Source organism: Castor canadensis, chromosome 8 (assembly GCF_047511655.1).
Source record: "Castor canadensis chromosome 8, mCasCan1.hap1v2, whole genome shotgun sequence".
NCBI lineage: Eukaryota > Metazoa > Chordata > Mammalia > Rodentia > Castoridae > Castor > Castor canadensis.
In genome coordinates, this window is record NC_133393.1 from 7,724,527 (window position 1) to 7,750,283 (window position 25,757).

The window sequence follows — 25,757 nt, forward strand, 5'->3', positions numbered from 1 at the left end:
CCCCTGGATAGCTATGAGTCTCCTACAACCTACGTTTTGTCCTAAGGGAAAGGTAGGCTGGATATATTCAAGAGCCACTTTCTAATTGAATCTAGACGTTTGGCTGGATATGTAAGCCAGATTCCTTCCTTCTTTTTTAAAGCATTGGTTACACCTGCTTTAAATAAAATTTAAAAGTCACCACCATCTCCCTATAATTGTATTAGGAAAAATCTCTTATTAATAACTAGCATGTATAAGCACATCCATGTGTGTAAATGTCCACAAATATCAAAGAACTCATGTCAAATGTATATGGGAAGAGTATTTCTATTCAGCAATGAAATCATTATTCTCTTTGTCACTTTTCCTGCTAGTTAGTTTTCAGGTTTCTCTCCTTCAGAGGTTTCTGTCATCTCCCTCCTACTTAAAGACTTTCTAGTGCACAAAGATGCAGCTACAGAAAGCCAGGGCATCTAAGCTATTCCAGAGCTTATGAGGAAGCCCCTTTTGAATAAAGCATTATTACCCTGCAAAGCACAGCCTTAGGGTTTTGAGGAAAGATCACAAACATGAAAAGGCGGTATGTTGAATTATCCCATAGCTACATTATTTTTAAGGAGCGTGACTTACTTTTAATCATCATTATCATAATAACAAAAGACTTTAGGCATGGTGCTTGCAAGGATTCATAAAACCAAAACCTACCAACCAAATATTGGAATTTTAGTGGGATTTCCAGTTTCTTCCCTTCTCCACCAAAATCCTTGACTCTGGGCTAAGATTACCTAGACTGCTTTTCAAAATGAGGATTGTGATATTAGCAATTCCCTAAAGGGCAAAATGTGAAACCCCAGGCTGAAAGTCAGCCACTAATAAGTGTGGTCTGGAAAAACTGTGACTGCTGGCTCTCAAGGGTAAGTTTGGGCCAAACAACACTGCCTTAAAGATAGCAAAGTACAAGACCTGTAACTGTGGTGATTTTGTGGCTACTGTTTAAATATTCTAAGGTGCCCTGCTCCAAAAACCACTCCCTACAGGAGTGTCATAATACCATAACCATTAAGGAATGGAAGAAAAAGCCAAGACAAGGTAGACTCCAGAGAAAATTCCATTTTCTGTCAGTACCATCTGGCTGTATTTCCCATCCCACAAATTTGACTGTAGGTATTCTTTTTCTAGACTATGTAGATGGTCTTACAGATTACATGCCATCAATATCATCTCCAAACCCAAACTGATGAACAAATTAGAAGTTGCTTATTACAACTATGGACATTGAATTCACAACTGATGAGTTTATATGGAAGATCTAACTTTACTTCCTTCCATGTTTTCTCACCACCCTCTCCCCAATTTTCTTTCAGTCATCACTAGACTTACTAAGCTATCAATATTTCAGTAAATCTCAGGTAATCAGCAGGAAGTAAGGTCCTGGGAATGAAAATGAGGTCATGAACACAATGTGTCTTCTAGTAGTAACCATTAAGAGGTAAAATCTGGGAACAGCAGACATGAATTGCTGCTTATGGTTACTCTCGAAAGCATTGATACAGAGGGTGTTTCAGACAGTGTGTGGAAACACAGGTGACCCTGGACCTGATCACTCTCCAGAGTATAGGAACCTTTATACAGGTCTTTTTGCCTTTCTGCAACTGCTGCCCTCCTCTAAGTAAAAAGACCTTTGAACTTCTCTCAAGCAGCCGCTTGACATCCAACTCATAAGGGCACAACAATCGCAATGATTTCCAGTTAATCATGAAACGTGTAAAATGTCAGCCTCCAGCCGACAGTTAAGCTCAGCCACTTCGAGAAATGGCCACACGTCTTGCTTACCTTCCACCAGGGAGGTGAGTAACGTGACATTTGCTGCTTTGCGCCTGCCCGCGGGTAAATTCAAACCGATTTTTTCTAGCCTTTCTCGCAAAGATCTCCCCCCATTTTTCGATTTGGCTCTGAAATTGCAAGAATTAACATTCTGATTAACCTCAGAGTGTTCCTGAAACAAAGTTTAGACTTAGCAATCTAAGGCCCAGTGGAGCTTGAAGAGGTTTTAACTTGAGGTTAGCACTTCCCCCTCCTTTCCTTTGGTTATTTGCTGATAGTTTGCTGAGGTTTGCTTAATTTCTGCAATACAGAGCATAAAAAATTGAGTCGTGTTCTTTTTTTTTAATCTTGTGAGGGAAAAAAATGATACCAGATGGGAATAATTAGGGTATAAATTGTGGGTCCAGAGAAGGTGGAAATTGCGCGCGCACAACTGGCTTCTTGTCATGGAGCCAGTGAGAACTGAATCTGAGCAAACGAAACCTCCTGAAAAGTGGGAAAGAGACAGGTGTTTTAGAAACAGGTGGGCTTTTCCATGAGGAAGGGGTCAAGAGTCACTAATGGAATTGTTTTAGATGGGGAGAGAACACTGAAATATGCAAATGGTGGTGATTTATCATCATAATAACAGTAAAACTAGCACTTTTGAGTTTAGTTATGTGATAAACACTTTATACTAATTATCTCAAACTTATTACGAGTTTTATATACCCATGTTCAATGGGGTGACTGAACACCTCCCTCTCTGAAGCTCAGAGGACTGACTTGAAAACTGAGTGTGGAACAAGAAGATTTAAAATTATAAAATTTCTGGGTCAACCCCACACTCTTGGTCCCTCCAAGATTCTCCCTGTATGCTAAAGTCTGAGCAAAATAAAAGAAAGAAAGAAAAGAGAAACACACACACACAGTTACTATGCATGACCTCTCTTGCTGGTGTAGTCAGACTCACTTAGGAAAGAAAGTGGTTGTCCATACCCAAAATGAGTTACTTTAGAAAGTTTTGTCTCCTACAAAGTCACTTTATCAGTAACAGTGCCAAGGGTACAGGTGTTGGCAGGGACTTTAGCAGAGAATTTAAATCTTAAGACAAAAGCCATCTCTTTCCCCATTTTCATGAAGAAGAATCAGTACACAGGAGCGCCTACATGGCCCTGAGTAATGACTGCCAATATTTATAAAGTGGTATTCTTGTTATTAATGGTGGTTGTTAATGAAGGAAGGAGGTCACAAAACTAAAAAAAGTGTTTTTCAAAATGTGGAGCGCAATGCATTAGTACATTGGTCGTGAAACCAATTTAACGGGTCTCCAACTGTATTTTAAAATATAATAAAACAGAAAAGCATCAGAGTACATGGAAGGTATGAAGGGAGTTGCTTTTTGAAATTTCTGTTTTAGATGAGGGGGTGAGGGTAGGGTTCTGGGTTGCACTCTCAGAGTAGACAGAGCCCTAGATGTCCTTAGAAGGAGGAAGCAGGCGTCATAGCAGCCCAGGAGAATGGAAGGTACCCAGGGCCTAAAGATGGGTAGGAGATGGAGGCTGTCTAGGTGGCCAACCGAGGGCTCAGAGCACGTGGCACGAGCTATTCTGGGGCTGCGCTGGACCTCTCGGTTGCTAGGCGACCGCGTGGGACTTTCCATCAGTTTCTGCAGGAACCTTCTCCCCCACCAGTAAGAACGGCTTTGGGAATTTTTACCTTCTGAGGACGCCGCCCAGGAGAGACGCATTGAGGCATTCAGGGGGCGAGAGCCGTCTCTGAACTTCTCCCACAGTTACTTTGTACTTTGAAGTTGAACTGAGCAGAGACAAACGGCCTGGGACTGAGCAAAACACCTCGCCGGTGTTGACTGACATGCCTCCTAAGAAGCCATCTTTATTCATCATTAGAGAAGTCACAGATTTGGGAGGAACCGGAACTAGAGAGAGACAAAGAATAGGAAAAAAAAATGTTATAATGGTGACCGGGTTTCAGTCCTGGTGACTGGTTGACAGGATGGGTCATTGTGGGAGGCCACCGGAGAGTGGAAAGCTGGGGGGTAGCGTTTGTTTGTTCCAGTGGGGCTGTGGTGCATTCAGAGTGATGTGTACAAACAGACATCACTCTGGAAACTTACCCCAGGTGTGTCACACGTGAGTGTCGCTTGAGCCCCGCAAGGCACACAAATCAGGAAAGCACTCAACCCAGAGCTTGGATTGTTCTGTGAAGCTAGGCAAGCCCTATTTCTTCATGTGCTAGCGATGTGACCTTAGACACCTCACTGAACTCTGAATCTCATTTTCCTCACTTGTCTCCTAAGGATAATACTGCCTATTTCATTTGGTGCTGGAGCATGAAGGTTTATCACCATTCCAGGATGATACAGTAATGCCAATGGTCTTTATGGAAACTCCATCCTCCTCCCTTATTGGAGCCCAAATCTAGGGTTATCACCAAAAAACATCAGGGTGCTAGGTCCTATTAGATCTTATGCCCAAAGATAGACAAGTAACAATACTATTGAGCTGGGGAGTTGAGTCCCCAAAAGCTGCTCATCACTTGAAAGTGGGCCCCATTCTTTTCTTCCTAGCAACAACAGATTCATTTAAAAATGAACCCAAATGCTCATCTCCAGTGAAAGCAATTCAGCAGTGACATGAATTTTGTTTACAAATTAAAGCACTGGCTGGTGATTGTTTGGAACAGTTATGATTTACAACAGGTGCCCTGATCAATCAACCAATCACTCTAATTCATATGAGCGGCGGTCTTGCCTTGCCCCAGTTGTTTCATTTCGGCAAGTAATTGATAACAAACCACACTCAAGGTATGTTTTATGCAGAAGTTAATAAGAGCTGACAGCTGGTTGCCACTGCTACCCTGGTGCATTCAGCCTCTCCAGCCTGTATTTCTGTTTAATTGTGTTTTGCTGTCATCTGCACAGTCAGGAAGAGGCTGAGCTCCATGGAACCAGAAGGCTGGGAATGAGGAACAGTGAACAGTCAACTTCCCAGTTTCCTGCAGTTTTTCCCTTTGGACTTCTGCATTGCTTTAGTCCATTTTCTTTTATAGGTTCAGGAGATATCTCCTGATTTGCCCTGTACCTTAGCTTCTTCCTTTGGGATATGAAGCCCCAATTCTTCACCTTATTTCTTGGTCACTTGTTAGGATATTTATTGAAACATGCATCTGGTGTGAAAAAAAAGAAGGTTCCCTACCTATCTTTTTGACAAAGATTCTGACTCATCCTATAATTCTGACATGGGAAAGGTATATTCTTTTACCATCTGGAGTCTAGAATTCTATATGTGATGGAATAGACTCTCTTGTATGGAACAGAACAACCAACACAGTATTTTCGTAACAGCTGATTCTTTCTACCACAGATTGCAGCATTTAGACCCCCATGATTGGTGGCTCCTAAAAAGCCAACAGGTCCCAAATCTTTTCTTTACTATGAATTTAATTTAGTCATCTCTTGGAAAAGAGCTTTTCTACTGGAGGTGCTACTGGATCTGTCCACAGTGCTCAAGACCTGGTCTCAGGCTGATGAGTGATGTCGGGTAACACAGTGGGTTTCCTGTATTGCCATGTGGTGGGCACTAGAAAAGGGGGCTTTTTTCTTTCTGATTTCCCTTATATTCTCATTAGTGAAACTGTTTCCTATTTGAGAGTGAAGCAATGAAAGTTTGGTATATTAATCAGACTTGAGTAAAATCTGGAATTTCAGTCACTTAATAAATGAGTAATGGAGGATACCCTATCATTTAATTCTTGTATAAAATATCCACATCCATTTTCATCTAATTTTTCACAGCATTCCTGACTTCCATGTTTCAGATTCATATTCGAGGTACTATGAATCTTGGAAACTGGCAGTAAATAAACTTGGAAAAATTTCCCCAAAATATAGATGACCGTTTTTAGTTTTAACATGAGGATGATGAAAATAAATTGTATGAAAACTTCATCTTTGATATTCAGGAACACTTTTATCTTTAACTATTACTTAGAATATTTCAGCAACAAAAGAATTCCACTAAGCTGAAAATGCTGAGTCCAGCTCCTGCTTTCTACATTGAAGAGCCAAATATCTTCTGCACACTGGAATTTTACCAGTGTTCAGAAGTCCCAGATGCCAAATCTCTTGAAAAGCCAGGCCTTTGAGACACCTTTATAACCTGCCCTCTAATTTCACTATTGTTAATTGCCTGATTTACCTGACAAGATCTGTTTCCTTTGGGGAATGTACATCACTCCCTCCCTTGGGCTGTACCTCTCTGCATATACATTGTCAGCTAAATACCCGCAATTCAGTCAACTTTTTCAGCACTCTGACATCTTGCAAAGCAGCCCCCACCCTGCCCCACAGTCACAGACAGTGGGAGCAGAGGTGTTATAGACTCTATTCCCATTTTCTAATTTAAGTATCAAAATCATATTTTGGAGCTCTATTCTGTATCCTCAGGTTCTAACCCTGTCTGCTGCCCTAGCTAGATTGATCCACTTACCAAATCCTACACATTTCTCCTCCTGGGTCTACCTTCCTCTCCAAGATCACACCTGCTTAGCTCAGCTGATTAACCCTGTATTTTATTCTTTGTCTTTTCCTGTCTCCTTTTCTCCAGCTTATCAATAAACCCAGAGAGCAACAGGGCCCGGTTGATTTGTTAGTAATTATGAGCACACTGTTCCTGCTCATGGAACCCAGAGATGACTGAGATAGGTTTAAAGCGACAGCAGGAAATGGTAAGGAAATGGAGCATAGCCAAACTCAGCATGAAGCTTTTGGTTCTCTACATGTTGACAATTTTCTGTGCATACATTAAAAGTGAGTTTCCTCCCCTCTTCAGTTCTCAGTTGGATGTCAAAGTTAAATTCTGGATGGAGCACCCACAAAATTAACTCCCCTCCCTTTCCCCCTGAATAGGAATTCTTGGAATTCCCCTTTCCAAGAATATTTTTATTCTTGGAAGAAAAATAATAGTTTAAAAACAGATCAATATTTTGTTATGGTGACTGGAGTTTGAAGAGAGAGGAAGGAAAAATGAAAGAAAAATTTATTCTTTAGTAGATCATATAGAACTAAAGTGTTAATAAAGTAGCTCTTAGTCTCTACTTAAAAAAAAACTTTAGTGTGAAATCATAGCATTGAGAGCTTTGTGCTTGACAGAATATGTTGGAGGGGAACCTGTCTTATAGATTCAAGGGTGGCATCCCTCTGAAAGGCACTCTGACTTAAATATATAAAATACATTGGGAAGCAACCAAGAAATTTAGCATTGATTCAGACTAATGTCTAAAAGCAAAATAATTACTTCTCACCAGCAGAGAACCCTTTCCCTTAAGTTCACAACATTTTTCATGTACTTGGGACTAAATTTTATTCCGCACATATAGCGCGTGTTTAAGTGTGAGCTCTGAAATCATGGAAAGACAAGTAAAAGAATCCCCATAAAGAAAGCTGAAATATATATAAACTACAAACATCCAGTGTTGCCATCCTTTAGCCACAGAATCTATGAAACTGAAAATTGAGTTGGATCTCATCACTTGGTGTGTGAGACCTTGAGAACATTATCTGTCCTCCTGCCTCTGCACTTGCAGGGATTCCTCACTTGGAGGATGTAGAAGAGTGTCCAGTCTTTCCAGTTTCAAAATTCTGTGGACTATGACCACTCCCTGGGTGGTCTGAATGTCTCTCAGGATAATTAGCTATTGGGATCCAAGTCAACTCAGCTGATGCAAACTTCTTTGAGAGGAAATTCAAACCCTTTAAGGGATTTGACAGACTCTCAGAACTTATGTTCTAGACAAAAAAAAAAAAAAAAAAAAAGAGGAAGGCTCCCCAAAGGAGCCACTGGAATTGAAATTTGGCAATTTTTTTGTCCCCCCCTCCCCAAGAAAATTCACACCAAAGTGTTTATGTGAAGAAGGGGTCAGAAATAAAAGGGGGGAGAAGTGGGAGAGAAGGAACAGAGGTTGAACTGAAACTAACCAAGCAGGATATCCTTAAGACCAATAAAAATGCCCCACAGTCAACCATTTGAATCTTGGACTCCAGCCACACTCGCCTTTCCAAGAAATCCCTGCATATTTTCTGCTGTCTAAGGTGTCAAACAGATTGCATATTGGCCTCTGATTGCTACAAAACCTTTTTCTTAAAGCCTAGGTAAGCCTTTTTTGTTAAGTTATATGATAGTGGTAATGATCATTTATATTAGCTGGGCACCCCCCCCCCAGATTCTTAATCTTAATGGAACTGAGAGTTAAGAATGATTTTTTAATGTCTCGTTGGATTTTTAGACTGTTAATGTACCGAATCCTTCTCATTATTACTTTATTGATTGCTCATTGACCAGCCCCCTTCAAATCGTATTAACCACCCTCTGCCGGTTTAGATTAGGAGAGTTTAAAAAGCACCTTTCATTAGGTCTCCCTCCGCCCTCCCCCCCAACACACACACACTTGCCATGGAGTTGAGACTAGGCAGCTTAATGGGAGCTCTAATGGGGCAGCTAAGAGGAGAGGGGCCACGGTCTCTGCCGATTGCATTAATAGCTCAAAGGGGGCCAATACAGAAAATTAGCCGTAAACGAGCTCTGGAGATCTTCAAATGAAAGAGCCATTTATCACGCTGGCTACCTTCACTCCACTCGTTTGCTCTCTCTACTGGGAACAACTCATTTCCTCTTAACTAAATTACTTGAGAAATGTCAGCTAAGCCCAGATAGCAAACATAACAAGGGAGGGAGCCTATAATCTATGGGGTGATATAACATGGGTGAAAAATTAGACTGCTTAAATTTTAGGAGGGGCCATGCCATAATTGGAGGGAGAGACGTAGAGATAGAGACAGACATCCTTCATTCCTAGGTCTTTGGACTTCATAAACATAGAGGCACTCAAGCCTGGACTGGTTTAGTTAATGAAGTAGATTTTTTTAAAAAATCTGTCTAAATGCCCATTCGAAAATAAATTAAGTAACTAAGTCCCCCCCACACACACTTTTTGAAATTTAGAATATCCAGTCCAGAAAACTGTCTCACCTTTCTACCAAATTAATCTCATAGAGATTATCCCTCATGGAGATAGGGGTAGGCAAAAACTCCCGTCTTGGGGACTAATGAACCCATAACTTTAAGTGGTTTGTGGTGGGTTAGAAAAATAGATGAACTACTTGTTTTGCCTGTGGCTCTTTAAAGATAAAAATATGATATTAGGATCTTTTATTCATGCAATAAAGCAAATATCTCAAGTATCAAACAACAGAATTGACCTGACATTCATATTCATGCCACTCCCCCAATAAATTAAAATGACTAGGATGCTACTTAGATCTTTTAAGCTGTACATTTTTAAAGAAAGCTTTTGAGGACATAGAAAATACTTCAGTGTTTTCAAAAAAAATAGAAACAGCAACTTTAGTCAATAGTCTCTTTTTCTTACTCCTGGAGATAACTTTACATATATTTATTCACACAACATTGACAAATATATACAAGCTTGTAACAAAAGCACCCAACATCTAAGGACATTGTGAGCTCCATTTTGCTAGAGCTGCAAATATTTTTATTGGCTTGACTATTAATAACATTTCTGATTGGTCATCTGTTGGGTATGTCCCACTGCCAGCCCAAATGATATTGCTAGGATACAGAACCCTGAGCTAAGTGGTTCTAGCTTTCCAAAAAAAGGGAGGGGGAGCTGAAACAAACAAACAAAAAAAGCCAACAGAGAGTCTCCTCCCTCACTCCACCCCAGTCAACAAGACATTAACCAAAAAAGAAGACCCAAGAGGAAAGTGGCGAAAGTTCGAGTCTAAGCACCTAGCTGGAGCCTCCCAAAAACTGGCATTAAAAACCAAAATGATAAGTCTGAAGAAGAGAAGGAGAAATGTTTTGAGCAACCACTTAGTTTTTCCTCAAATCTTACTACTGTTCAGAATATTCATTCTAAAGCCAGATAACATTTCAAGTACTGCTTCCCCTGTTCACCTCTCAAAGCTACTGTTTGTAAAAGAAGAAAATTTAGAATACCTCACCCTGTTTGGAAACCTTATTCCACAAGCCTTCTATTGTTCCAATTTGACTATGGATGCATTGCTTTCCAGAGCATGATTTCTTGGAATTATTTTTTGTGAATGTCAAGTGGCTCAAGTGAATCCTAACCAACCGAAGCTGGGAATTGTTGACACCAAACATAAGGAGAGACTTTCTCTAGCATCAATAAGAAAGGGTTACAGTAGTTAAAACTGTGTTTTCAAATACCAGTTCTTGTGATAATTAAAGATTGCACTGTTAATACATTCAGGCTCCTAAATTTGTGGCATGGGAGTGACACTCAGACCTTTCTCAGCAGTCACACTAATCGCCAGGCATTCTCTCAGTGACTGTCAGAGAAGAGGAGGAAAAAAAATTAAGCAGCTGCAATACGCCTGAAATGAGTTATTGTAATTACATTTAATTAGTTTAATTAGTTAATTATTTTGCTTACAGCTGTACAAGAGACTGCAAACATTTGTTAATATCACATGCCTTTAACAGTATGGGGTGATTCAGCAGTCACACTAAATCATGAGTGCATATGCAGGGAGATTTGATATGTGCATAGACTAGCTCAGCTTCTCAGAATGCACACATTTAGTGACACATTTGGCACAATTAAAAATAATAATAAAAAGAAACAACTCATAAAACACAGAGAACTGGGAACAAAATTATCAGCAAAAGATCGTAACAAAAAATAAGTAAAAAAAAAAAAGAGCTGTCTGAATCACAGAGTTTCACTCAGCAAACTCCAGTTATCAATGAAATAATTATAGCACGTTTTTAAAATCAGTGTTCCCCAGTCATTTCCACACATCATGAGAGTTCAATTATTTAAGATGCATCTATAACGGCTACCATCTGCATTATGAGAAAAGTGGCAATAGTGTCTGTTCCTCTGTTTCTCTCATCCCGGTATTATTCTGTGGTTTTCGCTCCCCTTGCCCATTTCCTTCTTCCCGACATGCCCTTTTACCTAGCCTGACAGCCACTGTACTACTGATTGGGAGTCAAGATTTGTATCATATACAATAATCAATTCCCCCAAAGTGAAAGCTCATCATTAAGACATTAAAGCAAAGGAAAACTTTGCTTACTCTTGGGAGGAATAAGCCATACCTTTTTTAATGACAGACTGGTCCAATAGATTCATGCCGCTGTTATTGGTATCTTCAACTGACTGTGAATATAAAAACATCACCATTCAAATTGACTGGGTATTAAAGAACTGCACACATAAATCACGCCATCCTAAACTGCAGTTTCTGTTATTTCCATTTATATTAATTCACAAAGGGAGGTTTTATTATTATCATTATTACCTCCAAATAGACATAGAAATGAAATTCACCAGAATTATAAATTCTTCCAGTGGGAAGAAAAGGGAAAAGGAAACTATGAGAAGCACCCAGGGTGCAATATTGGTTCAGTTATTATATAAAACACAGATATTACACAGACATATAAATCTTTACATTATTTGCTCTTATGAATTGTGAGAATTTGGCAACAGCTGAAAGATTTCCACCAATATTAGTTAAAAGCAATTTCTGTTTTCCATTGTACCCTACTGCATCTTAACCCAGAGCTATTTCACAAATACATAATAGTTTACATTATGGGATTTTAATTAAAGTCTAAGCAATTTGGAATGGAATGCAAACAGCAACACACAGGAACATGTTTGCAAGCCTCCAGGACTGCACACCCACTACCGTCCACACACTTTCCTGTGAGCTAGAGGCTTTTTGCTGTACAATGACAATCCCAGGAGGAGCCTGTACAATGCATTGCCCCTCCCAGTCCTAATGGCGCTGCTTCCTAGCAAGGCGCACACCTGTTAGGAAAGCAGTAACTACAGATGCAAGCATGCAGGGTGCACACACACACACCCCACGGGGCTTGAATCCTCCCAGTGAACACCCAGGTAATCACAAGGTACATTTGTCTTCTTTGCCACAATTTCATCCCACAGAAAGGAAGTTCCAGCTCTGAGCACTGGCAGCACTTCTAAGGGAAGTAGCTGTTGGAGAGTTTCCTACTGTCAGGGATGCATGAACAGCGTTCTGGCTGTACATCCCAGGGTGTTCAAAAAGTGGATTACCTCCTCCACACCCCAAATCAAAAACTTTCTGAAATGTAAAACTTCTTCTGTTGATCCACAGGAACTTGTTTGGACCAATTTGTCACCCACTGTATAAAGAAGCATAAAAGAAAGGGCTTGAGTGTGAGGTGTTTTTATAGCACCTCCCACCCACTCCCGCTGTATCCCCAGACGGTGTATGTGTATCACAAGAAAAAGACTGTGTAACCCAAACAAGCTTGGAAAATGTGATGGTCTAATCACCAGGGGCCATGTCAGTTTGTTTCTTTTCATTTCTAATAGTTGCTCTTCCTCCCTCAGAAAAGCGAGGGAAATTATTATTTCTCTGTAAGAGCTGTTTTTCTTCCTTGTTGTAACAACCTGCCATATACATCTTAAGAAATAGTGAAAAACTGTTTTTAAAAAGACCTCATATAACTTGTTCATAAGTCCTCAGAGGGGTTCAGCATGCACACACTCCGTCCATCCCTCTCTATGCTCTTCGCAGTGACAATGGCTCCAAGAAAGACAGAAACATTTGCCTGTGTCTGTGGGCAAACAAACCTTCACTCACACGGGCCTGAACCTGTAAGCCCCCACACCTCACCCTCACGTTGGTACGTAAATATGTATACACGCCTCATCAGCGACGTGGGGTACTTGTGGTAGTTAATGAGAAGGCTCTTGTCTGATTTTCTATCTAATTACGGCCGCCTGCTGGGTTTTTGTACAGGATATTCACGCAGCATGCTGGCGCTTAATCGTCACAGGGAGGATCGTAAAGATTTAATTAGGACTGCATGCGGAAGCGCAGAAAAACAACTCAGACTCGTAATTACTAGACTTCTTTAGTTAAAAGTGATACCAGGGGTTGCTTTAAGACACAAGGGTGTGTTTGAGTGTGTGTGTGTGTGTTGGGGGAGTTGACTTAACATCTTTATATGTTTACACTCATGGGTGGTAGAAGTGATAGAAGGTTAGAGAGCAAAGACAGAAGAAGAGTGCATGGCAACTAAACAAATCAAACTCGGTGTATCTCACTCCCTTTTTCTGTCTTTGTGGAGCCATTTTTTTCTGAGTGTTTTAACACTGCCTCCCCTACACACACACACAGACACACACACACACACAGACACACACACAATGAGTGAAATGTAGCATACCCGGAACCCAAACAGTGATTTGCTAGTTTAATAGCCCCTGTGAGTAAATTGAAATAGAAATTGACAGGGTTTTATAGTTTCATTTAAAAAATATTAGAAGCATTTGGTTAATTAGCTCTCCTGCTCTTCTCTCATGGGGTGGTGGCCCGGTGTGTGTGTTACTGGGTCGAAAAACAGCCCTCCAAATTTCAACCCACAGGCCAGGGCAGTACCCTTGGGGAATGTCTGGTCTATTGCTGGGAGTATCTTGAACACACACCAGAGCTTTGAGATTGAACAAGTGACTTTGAGGGATTCTCTTGTCTCTTTTTAAGACAGGATGGGTGCAACCATCCCATTCAATTAGTAGCTTCAGGGAATGTCAAAAGGCAAACCAGTTTGGGTAACTTTTCGCCCCTGCACCCGGATCCCTAACTTGAAAGTGGATCCTTCCAGACAGAGCAGACAAATTGCAGTCTCTGAATTTTGGGGTCTGATCCTAGGCACATATCCTTCCCTGCTGTCATTACCTTCCCTGTGTCAGGTCAGCCTCCTCCTTGTCTCAAGAGGTCTTTCATGGAGACAGAGAGAGGCGCTGTTCCTGCGCCAATGATTTGCCCTCTGAGCAAGCATCCTCTGCCGCTCTTGCTTGCTGAGGGTTGTTCTGCAGGCCTGGCTTACCTCAGCAGGCCCAGGGCTGGATGAAGCTGGAAGAGGAGCAGGGAGGGCAGGGAGTCCAGCAGGACAGGGAACATGTGGGGGCCCTGGGCTGCTTTTGCTTTTTCTGAGCTCTCTCTACCTCTGCAGTCCGTATTCCGGATAGAAACAACTCGGCCACAGTGCTCTGCTCACACAAACACTCGAAATCCTTTCGGATGCTTTGAGAAGTGCTCACAGACCTGGACATATTTCTCCCTCACTCTTTGCATCATGTCGAACACTAAGAAAATCCCCACAATTTTGCCTTAAAAAATTCTAAAGTCAAGGATATCTGATCCTTCTTTCTGGGGAAGAAGTCCTGGGTTCAATTGCCCGAGGCACTGGGCAGCAGGGGTGGTGGTGATGAAGCGGTGCTGGCATCAAGATGAACCCACCCACTTTCATTAGCCAGTACTTTGAACCATACTCAGAGAGGTTAATTTAAAAACTTTTCCCCCCAGACACAGAGTACCCGGATGCATTAAAGAGAACTATTAAATATTTCCTTTCTTATATGATCTTATGAAATGAGTAGTGTCTCCAGACAGACGTCAACCTCAGTTAAATCAACAAAGCCATTGCTCTTATAGGTAAATCCAGCCACAAATCAGGTGATTTCATTTTTTTAAAACCAGTAAGCCATCATAGACTACACATACAGCATTCAATACTGTTACATTTTAACCGTTTAAACACAGATTTTTCTAGGAAGGTGAAGAGGAATGATTTGTGCACCCTTTGCTCTCTCTCTGATTTCATTTTGCTTTTGCTTCAGATGTATTTTTAAAATGATGCATTATTTGTACAAATATGCCAATGAAATTGGAGTGGCAATTAAATACTTTTCAACTTTATTTATCTTTTCTGGAGACTACTTTAAATTGAGGGAGGGGAAGGAGACCTGCTCAGAATCACCAAGACAGTTTTTAGGAATCATTTCTTTGATGTTTCTTTGTTTAGTTTAACCAAGTGTTCTCAACCAAATCAGACTCCATTGTCTTGGTTGCAGTTGGGATAGGAGGTGGATAGGGGGAGTGTTTTGAGCCTTTTGTTTTAAGAAATAAACACGTGATTCCCCTTCGATTGGGATGGTCACATTGGGACAAGAAGAGTATTAATAGGGGGAGGAGAAGACTGAAGAGGAAGGTGGAGAACATCGCTTTGCTGTCAATTAATAAACCAAAAAAAAAAAAAAAAAGTGAAAAGATTCTCCAAAATGGTACCTGTCTTCAGGGACTCCCAAACCGAATTGTGGCTTTCTAGGACGATCTCCTACACATATTTCACTGAAGGGAGGTGACACTGAACCGCTATCTTGGAAAAGGGCTCTGTGGTTTTTGGAATATTCAGAGCAAGCACTGGCTTAAATAATCATAGCTCATGACTTCCTTGCAATGTAGATCGTCATGCTTAGGAAAATGTTTGCAAATCCAGCAGGCACCTCTGGAGTCTTCCGCGGTCCTCACACGTACTTGCTAAGACCCTGTCCTCTAGACAGCCAGGACTTCACCTGCCAAGTCAGCAGGACAGGTCCACTATAGGATGTGCAAGGTGCCAAGACTGCTCACACAAAGCAATAAAGAATATACAAGAGTCCAGTAGCTGAAGCAAGACAAAAACATTAGCCTTGATTCTAATGATTCTAAACTATCAAAACACATACATATTTTTCTTCTTCGTGATGTAGTTTCTAGTAGTTTTGCCTTTCACATTCGTATCTTCAAGCAATTGCCTCTGTACAGCCATAATTTACACAGTTTTTATATACGCCCTGTCCAGATGGACCTGCTCTAAAGATGAGAACAACTTCCCTAAAGGAGACAGAGCTACTCCTGCCTTGGACATTCGTTATTTATTGACTGGTTTGTTTGTTTATGATTTACCTGGACGTCTTCCATGCCGGGATGACCAAGGCCGTGCAATGAGAGGCTGTCACCCATGCCCGCGTCCAAGCCGTGGTGCGCGGAGTGTAGCAGCACGTCCGGCCGGCGGACGGAGTGGTAGTCCCTCCGGGGATCAAGGCCCGAGAGCTGGGGCAAGGCCGCCCGAGGTTGGGGCAGGAGAGAGCCGGCTTCCGAACCCACTTCTTGTCTCTGCCGTTGCCCCCAGGGGTGCTGCTGGGGTTGATGCAGTGGGTTCAGGGAATAGGGGTCGTTGACGTGGGAGTAGGGGTCTTGGCTCTGGTGGTAGGGGAGCGGCTGGTAGGGGGGCGGGAAGTAGGGTGGCTGAAAGTCCGATGACGGGGTGTGGGACAGCGGCGGGGCGCTCGAGTAGGGTCCTTGGGACACCGAGCCCAGCTGAGAGAGCCTCGAGCTGTGGCTCGGGACGCCATCGTGACGGTCCTGGGAGTGGAGAAAGGTAGAGGAAGAAGAAAGGAGAGGAGAGGAGAGGAGAGAGAGAGAGAGAGAGAGAGAGAGAGAGAGAGAGAGAGAGAGAGAGAGAACAAATGGAGAAGCTTGACTTCTGTGCAACCTTCCCAGGACAGGGAAGTAAGCAGCGTCTAAAACTTAGACCCCCAAGTTGTTTTAGGGCCACTTGATTTTTAACAACTCCAAACAAGAGGCTTTGGGGAGGGGAAAAAAAAAAAGTATGGTCTAACACTAACCAACATCTGAGCCTTCTTTTGGGAGTGCAAAACAGGCAAAAAGGGCTAGGGTAAAGGAACTGTGTGTGTGTAAACTGAGATGCTAAATGCCTTAATTAAAAAGGTAGGATTCCTACATATGGTGTTTGCTCTTCTGCATGTTTTGAGCTATTTTTTCCTAATTCTTCCAGAGACCCAAAGCACAACAAACGAAACTTCATAGTATGTGTTGTGCTGCTCCATCTGCTTAAAAACCAGCTTCTGTCTTCACTAGCAATGCCCCTGGCTAATCATGAGTGCTTCTCAACCTGGTGATTCCAAAAGCTCCAAAGAATCTGAGTTTTAGTCCCCCCTCCCTCCCTAGGAGGAATTCAATAACTTAAATAGTGTCTGATTGAAATAGATATCATTCGAAATCATATCCTAAGCCCCTGTTAAATTGAGTTGTGGTTTGCAGGAGTTGTTTCTAGGCTTGCATTTCTATACCAAATGCTATTATATGTCAGAGTGTTAAAATGAAGGACCTGAAGTTGGGAGGGGAAGGAAGAAACCCAGGCAACTTATTCTTGGTCTTCTCTGAAGTGTAAACCAAATGAAAGGAGAAGGGGGAAGGAGGAGCACTTTAAGTTCTCCCTCTCTGTGGAAATACCATGTAAAGTCCCCATGGCTCTTTTTGCAGCAATAGCCACCTAAATTTTCAAACTGCAATAGCAAATAAAGTTTTTCGGTTCAGCCTTCCCCCCTCCCAGCTGACTCATGGAGCTCAGACGGAGAACACACAATGCAGAGAGAAGCAGCTGCAGCCTTGTCCAATTATGGTGCTAAATTACCAAGCCAAAGGCACTCGCTCAAAGGAAGACAGAGAGACAGAGTGAGATACACACACAGAGATGCAGAGACAGAGAGACAGTGAGAGAAGAGAGCATGCAATTCCGGTACAACGTGAATCCAAACTCACCATGGATGAATAGGTGTGGACTAACATCTGGAAAAAAAAGCCTGGTTACTGCTCAAAATCAAACAATGATTTTTTAAAAATCAAGGAGTCCAGCAGAGAAGCGAGCTGGATGCAGGAGCTGAGCTTGAGGTGTTTCCAGGACAAGCCATCAAAAAAAAAAAAATTACCCCCCTCCAACAAGATTGGCGATGCCTGTCACACACAGACAGAACAGTTCATCTGTCTCTCGCTGTCTTTTTGGCCTCTTTTCTTCTGCCGTTCTTCGGGGCTCCAGGTGCAGTCCTCTTCTACCCAAAGCTGGGCTCTGACTGCTCCTGCGCCCCTTCCTCCCTCCGCTTGCCTACACCGCCTCATAATAATTGATATTCATGACTATTAATATTACACGACTACTTTAAAGGGAGAATGGAGGACAAATGGAGCGTGAAGCAGCAGCGAGCGCAGAGCTCCCCTACTATTGTAAATGACGTTCATTCAGTGGAGAATTACTAGATGTAATCAGACGAGGGGGCTGGCAAAGGCAGACTGGGGAAAAAGTTTAGCAGGAAAGAGGCAGAACTTCAATTAACTGAGCTGGGATGCTCTCCTAAGGCAGCCTCTGCTCTCTGGACTAGGCAGTGTGGGAGAGCAATCCTGGGGGCATGTATACAATGTAGGTGTCCTTGATATGGATAGAGACTTTCCCAATGGGAAGAAGTGGTTACCCTGGGTGCTTTGTGTGCAGATTTAAAAACAAAACAAAAAGGCATTGACTTATCATTTGGAGAGGAAAGAAAGTAAATTGGTGGGCTCCCCTTGTTTACAGTGGAGGTTGGTATACTTGTACTGAATTTAGAGGATTAAGCTTTTTTTTTTTTTTTTTTAAGAAGGCAGAGGTAAGATGTGAGCTGTTTCTCCCACGTGCAGCCTTTTCCTCTTTGGTGCACAGTGAGATTTTTACTTCGATTTAAAATACATGCAATCCATCTTCAAGTACACTAAACCTATCTTTTCCAGGTAAAGCCAGGGGCAACAGAAAATCTTTTTGGATGTTTCAGGAACCCGTTCAACTGGCCTGACTGCCATTTCTGTTAAAGTTCAACCTTAGTCCAGACTTAAATAGGCACCTTCCACCACGCTGAGTTCTCCTGACTTATGAGCAGAAAATAAAGGCAGTCAGGAATACCTTCAATTTCTCCTCTCCCTCTCTCTCTCTCTCCTCCCCCTTTTTTCTCTTCTCACTTCCACTCCACCCCTCCCTCTTCCTCTCTCCCACCCTTTTTTCTTCTCTCCCTCCCCCCTTTCCCACTTAGCCGTTTATTTTTCATAATCAAAGAACGAGTGTAACTCTGATTACTTTAATCCCTGTACGTATACCCAAAGCTATTTACACCGTGGCCCCAGCTCTGCCAACGTCATGTCTACCTTGGGCGCCCGTATTCTTTGTGCTACTTCTAATGCCTTTGACTTTAACATTATCCCGCCTGTTAAGGAAAGAAAAGGAGGCAGAACCGAAACAAACCCCACCAGGCGCGGGGGCGCGGCTCTCCATTCCAGTCAATACACAACCACAAAGAGGGAAGGAAAAACCCCGAGCATCACTCTGCAGAAAGTCGCTCCTCTCTCTCTTTCCTTGTACTTTTCTGTCCCGTCTGTCTCTCTTCCTTCCCCTCAAAAAGCAACCCCCCAAATTAGGATTTAGCGCAGGCCTGAGCTGGGGGACACTGGGAGCCGGCTGTGGGCGCCGCCGGGACGCGCGTCGGAGCCCCAGTCCTTCTTATAGGATTCGACCAACAGCGTCGGGAAGAAGCTGGCTGGCCGCTTCCGCGGGTCGCCACATTCTCGGTATCCAGGAGCGGCGGGGTCGCGGTTCTTTCCTGGCCCTTGGAGAAGCCTCTTTGCACCTCGCCACCACCGGCTCCGTGCAACCGAACCCTGCCGGTGCTGGTCGCACCGGACCGGGCTTCTCTTCTTCGCTCTCTCTCCAACTTCCCCCCTACAAATCTCCATGGCCTCCTTCCTCCCTTTCACTTTACCCCCTCCCTAACTTCTCTCCTCCCTCTTTCCCCCTTTTTTTCTCTGCCTTTCTGAAGTTTTACTGCCTTTCCCCACTCCTCGACGTCTCCTCAGAGCCTTCGCTTCTTCCCTTCCCCTTGGGCCCATCTGGAGGTCTCCCAGGCTCGTCCGATGGAGACCCGGCCGCCCCGCCGCGTGTCCGCCTGGCCCGCGCCGCGTCGGTGCTGCGCCCCCGGGAAAGGGCCGCGCCCCGCGCCCCGCGCCCCGCGCCCCGCGACTTCTCCAGCCGGACGGGCGGCGCGCGCCTCAGTGGAGAGAGTCGTGCGCACGGAAAGTGGGCAGAAGGTTTGCTTAAAAATGCAAACCACTTGGCGGCTGCGATCTCTGTTCGGACCTAGTGACCCGCAAAAAAGCAAAACACAAGAGTACAAAATAATAATGATGATAAACTGTCCGCTATGGTTTCATATATGGTGCTCTATCCAGCCATATATTTTTCAGTCTAGTTATCTCTCGAATTTTCTGCCCTCCAGTTGGATCCGTGGGTTAAGATTTCAGAAAATTTTTTGAAATTAGAAAGCCCGAATCTGAACGAAGCTCGAAAACCCAAATCTCTCTCCATACTCAAAACGAGAAAAGCCTCTGCCTTTATCAGAAGCTGTTTTTCTCTTGACTGTCTGGCCACATTCAGTAGCCTATAAAGGGGAGGAGGACAGGAAGAGAGAACGAAAAATAAAAGAAAAATAGCTCCAAAGTTAAAGTTTCCAGATTTCAACCTTAAAGTCCTTTTTCAGAATAGTGAAGTCGCCCAAGAGCCAGCTTTTCTAAAAGTTAAAGAAAGCTGAGAAAACCGACCGGAAATCTACGAGTAAATAGCTCAAAAAATATATCTATATATCAGTTGGGGTGTCAAGAAGCTCAAAATTCTCTATCTGCAAAGCTCTAAAATGCATCTGGGGGTGTAGGCTCACCTCATAGATATCTTCGTACTTGACATTCTCCACGAGTTTCCAGAGCATGATGGCAGCCTGGTCTCTAGGAGCTGAGTGCATTCATGTGAGGAGCAGATGTCTGGCTTCTCAGAACTCCGCTGTCTGTAATGATCCATCTATAATTGGAAATGGGGGATACACACCAAATCCGACGCTCCTCTCCCATCGCAACTTATATCTGTTGTCTCAAACAATAGGCTGGAGAAGTAAGCCTCAGCAGAGAGAAAAACATTAATGCACACACAGGAGTTAAATGCAACCCACAGACATGCATAGATATAGATTATAAAAATCATAAACACGTATTTGCACTCGAAAACCCACATTTAGTTATGTAAGCACCCCTGAGTCACACAGAATCTACAGACTCTCAACGTGCATTTAAAAGACAGATACTTGTTCAAGGTGATTAGTATAAATACATACATTTTAAATCCTCTATATTGAAAACGATGAATCATTGTAGCCTCTGACTAATATCTTCAACAACCCATAATGAGAAAAGAGGGGCCACCAGTTCTCTCATTTTATATGTAGATTTTTAAAAGGGAGACTATTACTGAGATTTTTAACCACAAACGTCTTATTCATGGGTATTCAGAGAAAACTGGGTTTGTTGATTTTAAGGGCTAGGTCTGTGTTGATGACTATATGCAACTTTTTTTTTCTTTTTAACTTCATTTCTGTCATTGTGAAACAAAAAGGCTAGTTACCACAGTAACCATTTCTAGTCTTTTTGGTCATTTTGCTCAATACATTTGAAAGCTTAAATATTACATGAGCACTCAGTCTGTACTGCTTGTTACTTTAAGGGCTGTTGTGTGTGTTTTCAACGGATTCGATGTGCCATTCCTCTTGTCTGGAGTCTCCATTTTATGAACTTTTTTCTTCTTCTTCCAGAGAGTGGAAGCAGCACACAGGCAATCCACACAATGTTAATTTTGAGCCTTCTTAACAGAGGCATAGGATATTTTATATTTGCATATGCTGTCTATAACTTGTAAGTGATTTTAAATTTGCAGACTTAAGAAATGGTCACTTCAGTCTTTGAGAAGGTTTAAGCTAGCTGTTCTTCAAAGAGATAATGGAAAGCATTTTAGGACGTGCACGGTTTTTATGGGGGTACATTTCTTAATAAAGTGATTTGTATAGTTATTTTTGTTTTGAAAAGGAAAGCATAAATAACAAGAACAAAGTTAACCAAATCTCATAAGTGGGTCCCCTAAAGACATTGGGTTTCTGAATTTCATCAGGAACTATATTCTCACTTGTCCCCTTCTTATTCCCTCTGTTTAGATACCCACTTTTTTTTCTTTTTTACTCCCTTTCAGGGCGCGGAAGGTTCCCAACAGCCAGAAAGGAGGCTGAGAGGGACATGTTTGCCCCTGGGGCAGAAAATACGTGACAAGAGGGAACGAGGAGGGTTGGGGCAATTTGGGGTGGAAGTTATTAAATCTATTAAGAGTGAATCTGCAAAGGATGATTGTCTTTACATCCAGGACTGCTGTGTACTGTGCTGCCTGGCTGCAGCCGGGTCGGAGTCTCCAGAAGCAGAGGCTGCGGACAACCGCGGTGGATGAGGATCCCATAAAACCTACGAGACACTTTGAGTGTTGCGAAAGGAGCAATTCTGCAGATTTACAAAAAATATTAAAGTCATAAGCCAAATAAAAAGAACACAAAGGTGCTACTGAAGAGACTTCAAAAATAAACCTTTTCTTCCTTTCCAGTTTGGATTTTTATGTTTTGTCTTTTCCTCCCTTCTTCTCCTACCATCCTTCCTTTTTCCCTCCTTTCTTTCTTTTTCTTTTTTTCTCTTTCTCTTTCTCTTCCTCCTCCTTCCCTTCCTTCCTTCCTTCCTCTCCCTTCCTCCCTCTTTCCTCCTTTCCTTCCCTTCTGCCCTCCCTCCCCCCTCCCTTGCTCCTTCTTTCCCTCTCTTCTGTCGATATTGACACCTTAAGTCCACAGAACCCACGCGGGTTTCCAGTAGGAACATCACCAAGGGTTTTCGGGTTTGCTTCCACAGCTTTAAGAGATGGGAAAGCGGTCTTCCGAGTCTCATTATGATATAGGATTTGAAGTTAGTTCCACACCTCCCTTTTAGAACTGAAATCAGCCCCAGATCGAGTCTGAATGACAGATATGCTAGACGTGTAAATTCAGATTCTCCAGCCACAAATATATTTATGGGAATAACTGACTTTCAAATCTGCAACTAACTCCACATCATCTTCAGCCAAACAAAAACATTTGGAAAAATCTATTGTGTGTGTGTGTGTGTGTGTGTGTGTGTGTGTGTATGTCTAAAAGCTTTTGCTACATTTTAAAATGACTTTTTGGTGTATCACTGATTAATCTGAAATAAAGAAACTCTGAGGTTTAATATGATAATGCAAGGTGGAGGGATAATTTTGCATACACAACTATTTAAATATAATATATTGTGTCAGCATCACTATTTTGTAGCCCTACTTATGTATAATTACAAAATTTTCATAGGTAATTTTATTTTATGCCAGTATTAAGTATTTTAAAAGTAGAACTGTGTTGACACATTTGGTTAAAATTTAAGTTCTTTACGAAAAAAATTGAAAATTAATCTGATTTTATTAAGAACGCAACATAAACCTAAAAATACATGCACACATACCTACAGTACTACACAAAGAAATATAAACGATAACAAAAATTTGAGTTAATTTTTCAACGTGGTTCCTAGTCGAAAAATCCTGGAAATTTCAAGGAAAAATCTTCCCTGTCATTGAGCGGGCAGCAGTGCCCTCTGTCGGCATTTTGTAGAAGCAAACTGAATTTCTTTTTGCACATTTTTTTTTTTCCTGGTTCTGGAAAACCTGAAATTAAGAGTATTTTTTTTTAAAGTTTAGCTCCTACAACACCTGTTAATTTTAGAAACGATTGTTTCAGCATCTAAAATCCTCAAAATATGCAAATAAAAACTCAGTCTTTACGGAGGACATTTTTCCTGACTTGAACTCCTCTGCTCTTCCATTCTATTGGATTTCGCATTAGCACCGATTCGAGCCACGCAGGTAAATCTCCCCTCAAGAACCCAGTGCATGCAATCCAGAGGTACAACGACTCTGGATTTCGAAAGGAATTAAAGAGTATAAAATGAGCATTTTCTTCTTCACTTCGTTTTGCCATGTGCCCAGATTGCTTTCTCAGGGCAAAGCCCGCTTGAAACATCTTTTCCCCTTCCACCCGTGCTTATTTCGGTTTTAATAGCAAAGATGAGAGACAGCAACACCCCCTTGTTTCAGCCTCAGACAGAGGGGATGTTGTCCAATGGTTGAAAGCAAACGCACCTCGCATGGAGCCCTCTGCTGGTAGGTTTATGAGTTTAAAATGTCACACAAACACTCCTTTAAATCAAGATGGACTTTTAGCACTGTGCTGTCTTCTTTCTTCTAAAAATCTGCGAATTTTCTGAATTTCTCTTTTTTTGAATTATCTGAATTTCTTTAAATTCCTTCCAGGGTTCCTCACTTTGGCACCTACAGTTTAAGGGTATTTCCTTTTGCAGATGCTGGATGGACAGACCACTTTTCCTTTTTCTTTATTAATAATCTCCCAGGTTTCTTTTTTCCACCTCCTCCAAACACAAAGATAGTAAAATGAGAAAAACAAAGAATTAAAACAGGGTGATTGCGGTAAGTTTGGTCCTTGATCCCTGACTTTTCTCATTCTAGGTGGTAGGGAAAGCTTTTTAATAGCCAGAAGCTCAGTGTATTGAGCTGTGATTACGATATTACATGTTGGACTGGTCAAATAGCTCATGTGGTACAGCACCTACCTAGCAAGCATGAGACCCCCAGTTCAAACCACAGTACTACCAAAAAAAAAGTAAATAAAATAGTATTTGTGAGAGAATATAGGCAATACTATTTTTAAAATAGCAACTTTGCAAACAATTTAATTTATTGCATCATCTCAAAACACTGAGCTGAGTGCCAGGGAAGTGGAGGTGTCTCTCCCTAGGAACTTAGAGGAAAGTGGAGAAGGGAGCCTAAATTTACACCTTCTGTTCACCTACTTAGCCCCACAGTATCACAGAACTATTTTCCTGAAATTTGAGAGTTTTTTGCATATTAAGATTTCCCACAATTATTTTTCTCCCAAATTTTTAAATAGGAAAAGGAACAAAGAAAGAGTGGGAAACACCGAGTTAGTTCAGTGCACTCTAGTACTGCCCCACCACTAACCCATGGAAGGAATGTTGTTCACAGGGTTCATAAATAAGACATTATAGCACCATTTTTACTGTGACAGTCTCCCTTCTTTTCCTGTCAAGAGTCTACCTTGAACCTTTCCCATAGTTATATTTTTGGAAAGTTTTGTTACACATTTTTAACATTGATTTTGAAAAATCAATCCTGAGTAGGTGAAACTACAGTCCTGTTCTTAGCTTTATAGGGTTTCCACACCTCAGCGATTTGAATGATTTTGTTATGAAGGAACAGAAGAAGAGGAGCTGATAGTTGCACAGTTTATAACCTAAATGCATGTAGAATTATCTTCAGTTAAAGTTGCATGATCATATAGGTTGACACAAACACCAAAAAAGGAAACATTTCTTATTTTAACCACATGATTTGAACATTGCTACCTTTGTGAATTTTTAAGGCAATATTGAGTTGAAATCATTTTTAAGAATGAAAACATCTGTAACTGTGAAAACTTACTTCTCTTGTACTTTTGAGGAACAATAATAATTTTGTTAACTATTTTAGATGGTCTGAAGTCCTTTGGCTTTTCTGGTTAATTGTGGGAGTGTGAAGTGTCCAGTGAAATGAATAAGTTTCAAATTTCTATCTCTTGGAAATATAGCGGTTAAGAGATGTAAGACAGGGGCCTGAAAGAAGTGGTGCAAACAGTCATAGAGCAATGGTTTCCAGTACCAAGGACATTTGTCATGTATCTTGTGGGAGGTGCATGGCTCCTCTGCCATGACGAGTGCAAGAGCACAGGTGCTTCTACCATTGTGGGCATTTCCCATATTATTGCTTTAAGAAGGGGCAATCTTGAAGGGTGAGAAGACTAAACAATTTTGTTTCAAAATGCGACCAATAGACCAGTACATATCTCTGAGGAAAAAAATTTGCAAATAAAGACTTGGGAAGATGTAGAGCAGAAATATAACCTTTAAAGCATGAATAAATACATGCAGTGTGTAACAGCAGAGCTGAAATATCTTAGAAGTACAAGGGACATTTGGGAGAAATTAACATTATGTGGGAACTATTTCCTAAAACTCGCATTCATGCATTTTGATAAAGAGAAGGGTGATTATTTTATGACTTTTTTTTTTTTTTAGCATGGACAGGTTTTTGTTGTTGTTAGATTTCTCAGTTATGAGCTGTGTTCCTGTGGGCAAATTCTTTGACCTTTTTGGGTTTCAGTTTTCTTATCTATAAAATGAGGAGAATTTATTGGGTGGTTTCCAAGTCTCT

At 41.8% G+C, this 25,757-nt stretch overlaps 1 protein-coding gene across 2 annotated transcripts in view; it reads right to left on the reverse strand.

The window, feature by feature from the left end:
* The window catches only part of Tfap2b (transcription factor AP-2 beta), a 26,970-nt gene extending 6,226 nt beyond the window's left edge, over positions 1-20,744 (reverse strand). Inside the window, exons 1-6 of one of the 2 annotated variants that reach the window (XM_074081978.1) lie at positions 20,266-20,744; positions 17,300-17,326; positions 15,641-16,099; positions 10,953-11,013; positions 3,505-3,724; positions 1,816-1,934 (exon numbers count right to left, since the gene is read on the reverse strand). In XM_074081978.1, coding sequence (XP_073938079.1) covers positions 1,816-1,934; positions 3,505-3,724; positions 10,953-11,013; positions 15,641-16,099; positions 17,300-17,326; positions 20,266-20,346 — 967 coding nt within the window. In that variant the 5' untranslated portion in view covers positions 20,347-20,744. The remainder of the gene's footprint in view (positions 1-1,815; positions 1,935-3,504; positions 3,725-10,952; positions 11,014-15,640; positions 16,100-17,299; positions 17,327-20,265) is intronic. The other variant, XM_020153893.2, reaches the window with a different exon arrangement.
* Between the last annotated feature and the right edge of the window lie 5,013 nt (positions 20,745-25,757).